General features: G+C 50.5%; 1 protein-coding gene across 2 annotated transcripts; it reads right to left on the minus strand.

Annotated features, from left to right (window-relative positions):
* Window positions 1-424: 424 nt before the first annotated feature.
* Window positions 425-13,198, minus strand: CCDC68 (coiled-coil domain containing 68). 2 transcript variants are annotated; one of them, XM_050913439.1, is made up of 10 exons: window positions 13,176-13,198; window positions 8,852-8,994; window positions 6,322-6,462; window positions 5,625-5,750; window positions 5,216-5,344; window positions 3,418-3,500; window positions 2,727-2,832; window positions 1,786-1,869; window positions 1,412-1,488; window positions 425-882 (listed from the first exon to the last, which is right to left on the minus strand). In XM_050913439.1, exons 1-10 carry the CDS (start codon window positions 13,192-13,194, stop codon window positions 816-818), a joined length of 975 nt encoding a protein of 324 aa, XP_050769396.1. In that variant the 5' UTR covers window positions 13,195-13,198; the 3' UTR covers window positions 425-815. The 2 variants fall into 2 exon arrangements, with proteins under 2 accessions (XP_050769396.1, XP_050769395.1); XM_050913438.1 differs by having other exon boundaries at window positions 6,322-6,465.
* Between the last annotated feature and the right edge of the window lie 472 nt (window positions 13,199-13,670).

Raw genomic sequence — 13,670 nt, forward strand, 5'->3', positions numbered from 1 at the left:
GCCTCATCTCTTGAATAGGGGATTGCTGACCACCGCAGCACCTCTCCCCCTTTAGGGAGGAGAAAAAACCAGCCCTGCTCCCTGCAGCAGCTGCTGGCCCCTCCAAAATGGATTTCAGCCGGAGGGAAGGCTCAAGGAGGAACTTCACGCTCCAGCTGACGCGGGCAGAAAACTTACTATTCGCCGTGGAAAGTTTTCAGGAAAGCCAGGTTAACCCAGACAGGGATCCGCTCACTCCTTGCCCGAGGACACCGTGACATGATGCTGCTGCTATGCCTAGAACATGCTGTGCCCGCGGGATGGAACGCCGGAGGAGAGCTGAGCCCCCCCCGAGAGGCCAGGGCCACCGCGCCACCTCCACCCTGTGCTCCGGCGGCAGGCGGGAAAGCGGTGACTGTAACAACGTACCAGGTAGCCGAAGGTTTATTTTATAATCTTACCTAAATGAGAGTTGTGGTTAAACTGAGTCTCTGCTGCAGTCTGTGTAGGTGGGAGGCCCTTCGTGCAGGCAGCTGCCTGCTGCTGCCCGCACCAGGGCAGGCGCAGAGCTGGTCCGGCGGTGCAGCATCCCCCAGGTATGGCCGGGGATGCCTTTGCCGTCTGGGCTGTGCGGGCATTCATGAGCTCACCGCCTCTCTCGTCAGCTCTGGCCTTGTTTCCAGGTTTATTCTTTCCAATGCAGCTCTGCAGCACCGCTTCTGCACCGCCTTTCGCAGACAGGCAGCAGTAACAAAGAGGCCGTAGGGAGTTACGGGTTGCAACACACAGAAAAAGTCCTTCTGGCAAAGGTAGGAGACAAACATCCAGTCGGTCCTTTAGCTCTCTTGCTTCCTTAGCCTGGTGAGCATCAGGTAAGGGGGTGCTCCAAAAGCTCGTGGGGCGCTGCAGAGGGAAGCACAAGAAGGTAGACGTCCCTCAGACACCCTCACCTGCCTAAGCCAGGCTTAAACCCACTGCAACCATATATGAAGTCAGAGGTTTATAACTATGACCCTGGATATGGAAGAGCTGACTTCAAATGCCTGTTCTGCTAACTGAGAGTAGAGACTTGCAGTCCTTTGCTGTAGCAGATCTGGACGCATCTCCCAGGAAAGGCTCCCATTTAATCCCGAAGGGATGTACAAGCTTCTGCAGGTGCCCTTGGCTGATACACTGAGCACGCCCCACCTGAGCTGGATGGCTGCGTGGGAGTCAGGGCTCGGGCTACCACTGTCACACCATCAGCTGCTAAGTTTGAAGCAGAGCTTGTGTTTTTCCTCTCCTTTATAGAGAGGATAATTGCTGCCGGATGAAGTTCGGTTGCTCTCAGCAAGGCTTGACTCAGCTCACTCAAAGCCCTGCGGGGACACCGGAGGTGGCCTGCAAGAGCCACGGGCTCAGCCGTTCCCGTGCCACCTCCCGAGGTACTCACTCTGTCCAGACAGCTTTTGAAACTTTAGCCTTGGGCTGGCCAGACCAAAACTCCACTCTGTCTTTCAGTTCTTTATTCTGCAAGGAAAAAAAAAATAAAACAAACCCCTCTCAGCGTAACGTAGCAGACAAGAGACAAGCTTGGATGCCAGCTAGGACCTGCCGCTCCTCCAGAAAGGTTTTTGGGGGGTTTGGGTGGATTTTTTGTGTTTGGGTTTTGTTTTTTTTTTTAAAACCAAGTGGAAGATGCAGTACAAAGAAATACCACCCCAACAGTGTCGTACTGACACAAGCCCAGCAGTGAAGGGCCCCCTGACTGTAGAGAACTACTTTTGCTCTCTCCCTTCAATATATCTTTTTACTTTCCAACTTTACCTGTGCTTCCAGCGCAGTCAGCTTCTCTGTCAGGTTTTCTATTTTTTTATCTTGGCTTCTGAGTTCATTGTTCAGTTCCTCTGCCTGAAAGTTAGGAAATAAAGTTTGTAAGAAGAGATTTGAAACCTTGACACATCAAAAACATCTCTGTGTTGAACAAAACCCAGAGTTAAACGTCTCGTCATACCAGGGGAATTGCAGACCGTTCAAGTCCCTAGTCTTTTACCATAGAAAAACTCAAACTAATTGATTGACTGATTTATAAAACAATTTCTCAACACACGGTGTCGTGTTTTCCTTAGAATAACAAGTCTACCTCTTGTTGGCGTATATACAGAAACCTGATTACGAAAGCCAATTAGCACAGGGCCTTGCCTTAGCAGGATGGGAAGAGGCAAGCCCGTGTTCTGCGAGGCGAGGGGAGTAGGTACATGCAAAAGCAGTCGGTAAGTAAAACAGCTCCCAGCGTATCGTGACTTTGGGAAGTGGGCTGATTGCTTTGAATTTCGTTGCAGCCCTTCTAGGATGTCAGCCTGGTGGCTTTGCTCATGGGAGCAGCTTTACCACCTTCACGTGAAACCAGTTGCAGGGCAGGTGCCTCCGGCAGAGGATCCCCGGGTCGGACAGGTCCCCCTCGGAAGCATGGCAGGGAGGGGAGAGCCAGGTTCCCCCCTGGGATCGCTCCAGGAGAACTCAGGGGTCTGCCCGAAATCGCTGACTCCGCCACAACAACCCTATTTTTAGGGATGCCATTTCCATCTTAATGTTGACATGCGTATGGATGTCTGAACGCAGGGTGCACAAAACCCGGCACAGCGCACCAAGCAAGCCGCTCATCCCCAGCACGTACACTTAAGGCGAGAGCCCACATCCCAGAGTCTCCCCTTGCTTTTCCCGACCGCTGAAGACCTGCCCGGTGGGACCGGCCGCACCAGCCTGACCTCCTGTATCACGCTGCGCAGGCCCTGGTGCTGCGCCTGGATCACCCGCTGCAGGTGGCAGATCTGCTCCTGCAAGGTGGAAATCTGCCTCTGGAGATCCAGGCACCTGCGGGTGAGAGCAGAGCACCCCGGCTTCAATCCCCAGGGATCCCTCACCCACCCAGCCGCTTTCCCACCTCAGGGGCAGCTCAAGAGTTTGCAGCTATCAAGGATGTTCCCGAGGATGCACAGCTGTAATTCATACAGAACTGTACATATAAAGGCTTCTTTATTGAGCAGAACAAATAAAACCATAGTTTAAGACACATTTTGCCTGGTAGGACCACCCTTACTAGCTGTTGATAAGTAAATTCATAAATAATGAAGGCTTTTGCCTTACCTACCGCATGCACAATGTCACCAAAGCAACATCGACTCCAAGCGAGAATCAGGAAAGGGAAGCAATTAGTGCATGCAAGGTGGAAGGAAAAGTACTAGGAATTTGAGTAGAATCAACATCTAAGACCTGTAGGACATCAACATCTGGTTTGGTTTCTTCAAGCAATCATGGTAAATCAGGTTTTGAACCAGTTGCTTTCATCATGAATAACTTTACTACCAGAAGGAACTTGAGCGAGTGATTGTCTGGTACTCCACATGAAATAATCCCCCAGAAAGAATGAAAAACACTTTATCACATGCATTTAATCACCGTTTGCTGTCTTCATTCCTTGACATCATCTGTTGAAGCATCTTTTCAAATGACATTTTCTTCTCTATCAGAGTTTTCTTTTCCTAAGGAAACAATTCAGGTTATATAAAAACTGTATTACACTTCCTGCCATTCGATTAGCAAGAGAAGTTTGGCTGTACGTTCAACGGTTCCACTCCGTGTCTGCAAACAGGCAGAATTCACCAATAGCCACCTGCATCAGCCTGCTTCAACATCAGCTGGAGATACAAACCAGTCTGACCTCTCGGAATCGAATCTGGAAGGGATGACTGTACCGATTTCCCACGAGAAAAGTCCAAACTCTCTTAAAATAGCAGTTCTCTCCTTTGCCTAACTAGCAAAATCCTTCGGTCTTGTGAGAGTCCATACTCAGCGGCCAGGGGATGCTGCGTTACCGCTATGGCCACCTCGCAAAACCTTGTCCACAGAGGGAAAAAATCTGAACAAAACTGGTAACAAAACTCTTAGTATCAGAAAGATTACCTGCATGCGATGGGGACAGAAATACATTCACTGACCCTGTGTTTACAGTAATCCCAGGACAGGAAAAACTTTGTTTTAGCACAGCACTTCTGTAGGAGTAATTCCCACCACTACTGAGTGCATACATCACAAAACGATGCACGGTGCCATCGCTTCTTCCAACGCGACTAACGCCACCAAAGAAAATGCACAATAAAGGAGAAGAAATTTTCTGCAAGTTTCTGTGCACGCAGTCGTCAGCTTGCTACAGCAGTGTCCTGGTTTCGGCTGGGATAGAGCTAATTTTCTTCCTAGTAGCTGGTACAGTGCAGCGTTTTGGATTTAGTAGGAAAATAATGTTGATGATAACACGCTGATGTCTTTAGTTGTTGCTAAGTAGTGTTTCTGCTCAGTCAAGGATTTTTCAGCTCCTTGTGCCCAGCCAGCAGGAAGGCTGGAGGGGCACAAGAAGCTGGGAGGGGACACAGCCAGGACAGCTGACCCAGACTGGCCAAAGGATATTCCATACCATAGGACATCATGCCCAGTATAGAAACTGGGGGGAGTTGGCTGGGAGGGGCGGATCACTGCTCGGGAACTAACTGGGCATCGGTCGGTGAGTGGTGAGCAATTGCACTGTGCATCGCTTGTTTTGTATATTCTAATTCTTTTAGTATTATTACTGTCATTTTTTTATTATTATTTTCTTCCTTTCTGTCCTATTAAACTGCCTTTATCTCAACCCACAAGTTTTGGGTTTTTTTTTTTCAATTCTCCCCCCATCGCACTGGGCGGGGGGAGCGAGCGAGCGGCTGCCTGGTGCTTCGCTGCCGGCCGGGGCTAAACCACGACAAGCAGTCATTTGCCTGCCCAGGATTTCGGATGCTCACAGGGATGTTTTCTGAGGGTTAAAAGGAGTAGTTTTTAGCGCTAGGATGGCCACATTTTCATTTCAAATGCTAGAAGTACGCCGATGGAGGAAGGTGAAAAGAGCAAGCATTCAGGAGTAGAAATCATTAATAGCCACAAATTAAGACTTCTCCCTGATGCTCCACAGTTTTTAAGGGAGTGCTAAAGTAACTGAAAGAGGGAGCTCAAATTGCAGGTTTTCTTTATAGTCACAGCTAAAGGTTCTCAATTGGGTGTAACATGGCAGGAGCCTTTTTAGTCCCAATGACAACCGCTAACATGCCCAAACCCTGAAAGCCACTCACTCCTCTTTCCAAGCGCCGGCACTCCCCAGGGCAGGTTCCTCGCCTGCCCCGACTCCCGGCACCAGGACGGACGGACAGACAGGAGGAGCGGGCGGACATACCTCCTCCATCCTTTGCACGCGCGTCTCCATCTCTGCGAGGCGGGTACATTTCTCCCTGATGCCTTCAGCGAGGCGGCTGGCGTTTTCTGAGCTTTGCCGGAGCTTTTCTGCTTGTTGGAGATTGTAGGCCTGGGACCGAGAAGGGCATTACTGCAGGCTTGAACGCAGCGGACGGACAGAGATGGGGCTCGAGGAATTCTGAGCCAACTCTACCGACCCAATGCCAAGAATCAGGAATAAAACCAACATCATTTTTCTTTTTAATCTTCCTATTGAACTTCCCCACTGCGCTAGCAGAAGAGACTCAGCAGCTCCTAGGTCGAAGTTTGCAGCAGCGCGAGCCAGAGCCCACGTAAATATTTTGATAGCAAACAGGCTGGTCATGCCCACGCGTGGGGGAGATTTGTACCTGTATTTGCTGCTTCTCAGTCTCATGCCTTTTTTTCAGTTCTTCTGACAGAGTCTGGTAATTCTCATACAGTTTCTGGGAGGCAGATCTGAGAGCCTGTACACCTGCTTCTCTCGTGGCTTCCAGCTAGAAAGAGTAAATGTACGACACATATATCTTGTGCTTTAAAAAAAACCAATGGTATAATCACATGCTGAAAAATAAGCCCTCTATACGAGATCCAATTTCAGTATTTACCCTTATCAAAAAAAAAAAAAAAGAAAAAAGAGAAAGGAATCCTAAACGCCTGTGGGCAACACCTGACAGGCATGTTAGCTTCCAAATAAATGCAGGTTTGTTCAGTATTGAGCCATCCCCCCATGACAAACGAAGGACGACGGCTTCAAAGGAGAGATGCGCTTCTAACTGCTTGTAAATACACCTGCTGTCAACTACCACCAGCGCTGACCGTGCCGTCTCACTAGCCACAAACGGGACGTGTCCCCAGAAGCAGATTTTCCTATGAATTTCATTGCCTGCTGGAATGAAAGTTTGCAGCAGCCGGGAAAGCGAAGCAGAGTCTGCGCCCTCCCCAAAGGAAAGGCTCCGGCGCGGGATTGCTGAGCAGGCACCAGGCTGCAGCAGCTGGGACCCAACTCTAACTGGGCTGCAAGGCACACATACTGATCTGAAACCTTAAAAACCAACCCAAACACACCTTGATCTTCAGCACTTGGTTTTCCCTGCTCACCAGCAGCAGCTGCTCTTCTGTTTCCTTCATCGTCGTCGCAACGGGGCTGCAGCTCCAGCTCCAGCCGCTGCTCTTTGGCTCCGCTTTATTGCCCGCGACTTGAGGTAGCTGCTAAAGGAAATGCACAGGGAAATTATTTTTAAAGTAACAGAAAAACAGCTTGAGCAATCGATCTGACTCTGAAAGACCTGGCTTCTTATAAACACCCCTCTCCGGCTCAGGCAGGGCGCACGGGGCAGAGACAGGCAGCTCTCCGGAAAGTCGGGTCCGAGCTGCTCGCGGGGCAGCAGCCAGCACAGCTCCTCCACCTCCACGAATTAACTGAAATTAAAAGGTTCTGCTTGTTCAGCTCTCCAGGGCGTTACACTGGAAAGCATTTGCATGTTGAGTGATAAATAGCTCTCTTCCACTCTGTACAGCGTTATGCCACGGGTATAAGATGAATTTGCTTTTACAATATTGCAGCCTATGTTGCATTGTAGGTGAGGCTGCATAAATGCACGTGAGTAAACATCCAACGCTTCCCGTTAAAAGAACTTCTCACTCCAGCATATTTTAACAGTTCAGACGCAACATTTCCAAATCTGTTTGCTTCCTAGGGGCTGCCTCGTTGCTCAAAACCACTTGCTTAAAGTGGTTTTAACTTCCTTAAGCCACTTTTTTCCCCCCGCAGGTGTTCACGAATGTACGCTCGCTGCTTGCCTCCTGTCTGTTTTGAAAGCTGGGACGGGCGAGGAACACGACCTGCAATCGGTCAGATTTATGCCAGAACACACTGGCATTTATACGGCCTTTCTTACGTTACGCCAAGTTCATTTGTTAAAAATAAACTACTACAAACAAAGGGCAGTCTGTACTTTTTAAAGGGTTCAAACTGTAAATCACCTTCTTTTCACTACAGAGGCTTTTCTTCAACCTCATTCCTCAACTGAACAGAGAAAGGAGTAAGCATTTTTTAAAAAGAACTTCTTGTGATCGATTATTTCTCCATTAGCTGTGTTTCAGCCCACTGATACTCCTCTCACTCATTCCACAGCGCTCTCCTGGGCTCAGCTGGGATGCAGGAGAACTGCCTTTGCCTATTATCATCACCGTGCTCTGCTGCTTGGAGTAAAGAACTAAGACATCAGATCTACTAGGCTGAGTCTCATTGCTCACAAGACCTCTTATGGGGGGGGGAGGCATGTCCTACCCATTCGTGGTGGTGTCAGCACCAAGCAGGGCACTGCTTCATATGCCCTTTATGAGCTGGTGTCACCACCACAGAATATATATTTTTGCTCAGGAATTGCTTCACGTGAATGATTTTATATGATGAGATGCTTAAGAATTCATTACAAAATTTTCAGATTCAAAGTTACAGCATTTGTTCTGCAACTTCATAAAGGTGAAGAAATCTTATTTCTTTTAACTTAAATCAAAAGTTTGAGGTCTTCTCTTGTGTCATTACACGCAGGAGCTCATTAAATGCATTCCTTAAGCTCCATTCTTCCTGCATTTCCCCTGGCATTCAGGAAAGGAACAACTCAAGACTATTTCACATGTCTCAACACTACTGTACGCTGCGCGCGCGGTTTTGCTGACTGACCCGCGCAGGACCTGCCTGTCCCACGGGTCATCCCCCAGCTCCCGAGATGCTGGTCCTCCAGGTACCCCAAGCCAGTACTTCTGCTTCAGATAAGGCTGCTCGCTGTCTGCTCCAGAGCCTCCCCATCTCTGCCAGGGACCAAGCCCGCTGTACAACTCAGCTCAGCACTGATGCTATGTAGCAAACGGCTTCAAATAAAAACTTCCAGGTATACTAGTGCGTACCACCAGCACCATGTTCAAACTGTCTAGCAGGTTGAATGGCAGCCTTAGATACAGGTATTTTTTTTTATGCATCATCTCTCACATCATTCTTATTGTTTCTATAAAGCATCCATCCTACACTTTCTAACTGCTCAGTCACTGTCTTTGTATGCAAAGCAAGCAAGGAAGCTCCAACCACACGTTCATTCACGCTCCTTCCCACCTTCCCGTCTCAGCCACGCTACCAGACACCCTCTCACTTCAGCCGCAAAGCCGAGACTTCTCGCTGTGGACACGCTTATCCCCACCGCAGCCCGCAGACACGGCACTGCTGACCACGGCCAGGCTCCCGCGCCCTTCTCCTCCTCCCATCTCCCAGCAAACAGCCCCAGCGCTGCCGCCGAAGAGCGGTGGCTTCGGGTGGGGACACGCACTTGAGTGTCTCTTGCAACACTCCTAAATGAGGGGTGGAAAAACCTTACCAGTTTTAAAGAGGTTTAACCCAACCGAAGACAGCGTGGGCTGTAATTAAGTCACTACCGCAGAGTAAACAGCATTTCCAAAATAGATGTGTAAACGAAAAGGTTTTCCAAGTGCGCGTTGCCATGCAGGTCAGAATTCTCTCTTTCAGCGGTTATTAGTTTTGCTCACCGTGTTTCCTGCTGAAGCAAAGAAAGGAACAGAACAGCGACAACTCCAGAAATACCTTTTTCACATATTCAGCTTCCTCGGTGATTTGGGAACACAAGGATCCATAAAGGACGTAGTTTCCCTCCGAGCCGTGGTCTTCTTGTGTTATTTGCTCAGTGAGTAGCAGGGTAGTCATCACTATACGTGCGTTTCTCTGTTCTGGACAAGCGAGAGAAGAGAGGGGCTTGTTTCATTATGCAAGGATGGGGAATAATTCCATTATTCCATCCCATTTAATTCCATTTCAGCTTTAGGGACATGCTGGAGCCAAGCAGGCATTGCAAGCTTAAAGCACCAAACATTAAGGACCACTTAAAAAAAAAAAAAAATGCAGACACCTGATTTTTTTTTTTTTTAATAGATGGGAAAAGAGATGTAGTCACACATTATTTTCCCTGAAGATTTCCATGACTTCTTACTAGCAACCTACAGCCCAATCCTATATTATTTCAGAAAACACGTGGCCAGAGATCCCAGGCAGAAAATCAGTGAACAACTCACACATGCATGCAGTTTAACTAAGAACAAAACAAAGCTTTTGCCATCCATCTGCGAAGTTCCTAAACCAAACCCGATTATCCTGCGCACAGTAATCCCACTGCCGCCAGGGAATTCAGTCCACACTTGGCTCTGCGTTCCCAACAACTACGCCGGCGCAGAACTGGTTGTAATCGGGTTCAGGAGGATTACCCCCGTCCTGCTTAGATGTTACAAGCAGCACAAAGCTTGAATGATATCATAACTCTCGGGGGGGGAAAAACCCAACAACTACCTGGGGGAATAGATGGGAGACAAGAGAGAAGGCTTTTTCTCCCAGGGAGAATAAAGTCCCGAGCACCTTCGGTTAGGTTTGCGCTGTACAATGGTGACATCCAGTGTCAGCTGCCTTGCTCTGAAGTGAGCGCCCGGATCTCAAGACGCCCGTTCCCAGCCCCATCCCAGGTAGGCAGCGGGCTCCCGGGCGCACGTCAGACAAGCTGATTTTTGACAAGCACATTTGGAGGATCTGGAACCGATTAAGGTTAGCACAGAGGAATAATAAAGCCACTTACGGAGCCTGGAGGGTGTGGATGGGCTCACAGTGGGAGAGACAAAAAGGGGTTGCACTTTACAAAGCTTACAGATAATTTACAATAATATTTCATTAAAAAATGCATTTATTTTAAAACACTTAAGTTCAAGGTCTTGGGGCTCCTGCAGTTTAGCTCAGTAACAGCAGTCCTGCCCGCACAGTACCGATGCTGCAGGCCAAACCCTCGTGTTCGTTGAGTCACCCCAACACGAAGTATTGCAGAACCAGAAGATCACTCAGGCCAGCACATTTCTTAACTAGCTCATTTTCTAATAAAATATAATTAGGCAACTTGAAACACTTATTGCTGTGACAGAGGAGGAATGCCATTCCCACAGAGAGCCCCACGGAGCCGGTTTGCATAACTGCCCAGGTGGATCCGCAGCAGCTCACCCGCACCAGAGACATCTCCATGTACCATTACCTTGTGTCCCAGGCAGACAACAACAGAAGGCTAAATTAGAAATTAACTACAAATAAACATAAATTTAACACATGAGCTTTAAGTGCAGCAGGGCTATTACTTGGAACTCCAATTCTTAGGCGATTTACAAATTCAAAGAGCAATAAAACAAAAACTCTTATTGCTTTCCTTTTTACTCTTCTCCACCTTCTAAAAGTCAGGAGCATCAGCAGATGCCACATCCCTGGCCATCACCAAGCTGGTCCGTTCTGGACATGGGAGAGAGGAGGAAAGTCAGGTTGCACAAGAGCAAGCTACCTTTCCTACCATAGCTTCTACTCAAATAGCAAAGAGGAGCTGGAGATCCAGACACAAACCTCGAGGCTTTTGACCTCAAGCCAAAAAATCACTCACTCCGAATGTCGTCCCCTGATTTCACAGTGCCACGGTTTATCCAGGCTGGAAGACAAAGCAGAAATCCCAGACGCCTACAGCCGCGGCACAGAAGGGGTTTTTCATGGGCAGAGAGGATGGTTCCCACCAACGCTACAAGGGGTTAAACAAAGTTTGTTCTGTCTTGCTGGCTGCTGTTTTCCCTCCTGCCTGCAATCTAGCAGCTACTGAGTCACCCAACACAAAAGCAACCCAGGATCAATTCTCCTTTCAGCCTGGCTAATTCAGGCTGAAACCTCCGCTCCCCCCAGGGGGATAAGTCCTGCATGGAAATGTTTTTCAGCCCCGAAGCTGCTGAGCCAGGAGAAGCGAGCGATACCAGGCCCAGCTCTCGAACTTGACCTGACGGCGACGGGCTGGGAGGCAGAAGTCCTTGGGAGGGTTCTGCTTCTCCAGCTGGGCAACCCCCAACAGCTGGACCCACCCGCGGGGCCGCACAGCTGGACCTCGGTGCTCCTCTGGCCACCCCTGTCCTCCTGGCAGGGTGGATGGCAGCAGAACCATCACCCCAAAGCTGCCCACGCCACCCCTGAGCTCGGCACCCCCCGCCGCCCTGCCTCCCCAGCTAGCCCCGAAGGGGATGCTCGGTGGGCGTCCCCAAAACTCCCTGCCCAGAGAACAGCCGTGGGGGAAGGACGGCAGCCGCCTGCGGCACGCAAACGCTCTCTCCGCTTCGGAAGCAAGCGTAATAAGAAGTGCCAAGTTCATCTATTATTCACAGACTTTCCTTGCTAGAAGGCACAATTTAAGAGGCCTCGCGTTTGCAGAAAAATCCCCGCTTTATAAACACTCGCCTTTCGGTGACCCATCGAGCACGCGAGATTCTCTTTGCTAGGCCTGAGATTGTCAACACAGGTGTGACACACGCAGTAATATTCAAGTTGTATTTTTATGAATATAAAAGCATGTGTCTCTGTGCTTTTGCTTGTGATGGGTTGCTTGCTCTAAAGCTCACGCAAGAGAGAAGCCAGGACACACCAAGCAGGAAAGCATCACCCTTGCTCATATAAGGAACATCCCAAATTATTCAGAGTAACGTTATTTTGAGTAACGTTCAATATAAAATAGCATTTATATCATTACACTCCCAGCCAGAAAGAGGTGCAGCTCCTCGGCCACCTTAGCGACGGGTTTTGCCCGGGCCAAAAAGAGCGACAGACCAAAGGTGCCGCCGAGAACACGGATCCCCTGGGTGCGTGGGCTGCAGGGGCCGCCGGCGTCCGAGCCCGCTGAGCAGCCAGGCAGGGGCCGGCGAGGCTTGGCGCAGCCAGGGCAGCGGAGGGGGACACCTGAGAACTGAAGGGGACCAAAGGCAGCTCAGCTGCAATCACGACAGCCAGGTATTTACCGTAAGCCTCTTCTCAGGCTGGGTAGTGGGACTAGCTATGGAACGAAGGCAGGGCTGGACTAGAGTCATTTGAATTGAAATTAATCCATTTAATTGCAATTATTGGGAATAGTCAGATAGAGTAATCCCATGTCCGTCTCCAGCTGAGCACTGTAACTCAAACACAAGGTTTCTCCATTTTTTTTTTTCCTGTGCACGCTCCAGGAACAGCCAGGTAAATAAATACCACGCTTCTTCACAGCTGAACAGGAGTTCGTACAATATTCATTCACCTTTTAATGTCTGGCGCCTGGGCACATCCACAGAAAAGCAGTTATTTGTTACTGTTGTTCTCACAAGTGTTTGAGAAACAGTTTTTGTGAATACATGAATGTACATGTAAACACGACCGCCTCTCCTCAGGCAAATGTACCTTTTTTACATTCTCCCACCGCACAAAAGCGCTTCTGCAGACAACCGAGGGAGAGAGAGAAGATCAGATAACCGGTGACTAACAGCACAGCACACAATTAAGCGCAAGAAATCAGTGGGGACACTTCGCAAACAACCCACAGACTTTTGGCCACAAGACATTCGCTCATCCAGACGGCATTAGCTACGCACAAGCCGCAAAGAATAATTCACTTTGGGCTTTACACAGACTCATTAACAAAGGCAGGGATAGAGGAAAGAAAAAAAAATATGGGTAGCAAGGTTATGCTTTATTAAAAGCATGTGGTGGTGGGCGTGAAAAGGTACCTCCAGGGGACTCGGCTTTGTCGGGGCTGGGTTTCCTGGGGCGTGCTAATTTGGGGGAAATGCTGAAAAAGCACTTGCGGTCACAGCAAGTGGGGGTCTCAAGGGACTGCGAGACCCAGCAGCTCGCTCCCCCAAAGCTGGGTGCGGGACTCGTCCCCTAACAGCCCCCAGCGCGGCAGGGCCGGGGAAGGGGCTCCCTGGCTGCCACCGGGGCCCGGGGAAGGGGCTCCCTGGCTGCCACCGGGGGGGGGAAGAAGGGATGCCGCCGCCCCACGGGGAACAACGAGCTGCCCCCAGAGCCCCACGCAGCCGGAGCCAAGACTCACCTTTGGAGGGAGAGGACATGCTACCTGCCGGCACCGCTCCCGGGCAGCCCCCTTCGCGGCCCCCCGCACGGAGACCCGCGCCGGCCCCGCTGCCCGCTCCGGTGCCGGGCAGAGCCGGTGCCGGGGCTCGGCGGCCCCGCCCCGCCAGCCCCGCCCTGCCCCGCCCCGCCGGCCCCACCCTCACCTGCGGGCCGGCCCCGCCGCCCCGCGGGACCCCCGCCCCCAGCCCGGAGGGCACTGAGCCTGGCAATAACGGCGGCGGGGGGGGTTTTTGCTCCATCTCCTCGCGCTGCTCCCTTCCCTCTGCCCGCGGGGTGCACCCAGGGGTGCCTGGGTCCCTGCGGCAGGGAGCCAGCCGCCAGCCTCGGCCAGAAGCGCTGGGGAGACCTCCGAGCCAAGGGGTACGGAGAATCATAGGGTCATCTAGGTTGGAAAAGACCTTTAAGATCACGGAGTCCAACCGTAAACCTAACAGTGCCACGTCCACCACTGACC

This window comes from Gymnogyps californianus, chromosome Z (assembly GCF_018139145.2).
Source record: "Gymnogyps californianus isolate 813 chromosome Z, ASM1813914v2, whole genome shotgun sequence".
Classification (NCBI taxonomy): domain Eukaryota; kingdom Metazoa; phylum Chordata; class Aves; order Accipitriformes; family Cathartidae; genus Gymnogyps; species Gymnogyps californianus.

Coding starts and splice junctions, on each gene's coding strand:
- CCDC68 (XM_050913438.1), bottom strand. Junction 5,345..5,624: donor CTGAGAAGCAGCAAATACAG/GTACAAATCTCC, acceptor TCTCGGTCCCAG/GCCTACAATCTCCAACAAGC. Junction 883..1,411: donor TCAAAAGCTGTCTGGACAGA/GTGAGTACCTCG, acceptor TTCCCTCTGCAG/CGCCCCACGAGCTTTTGGAG.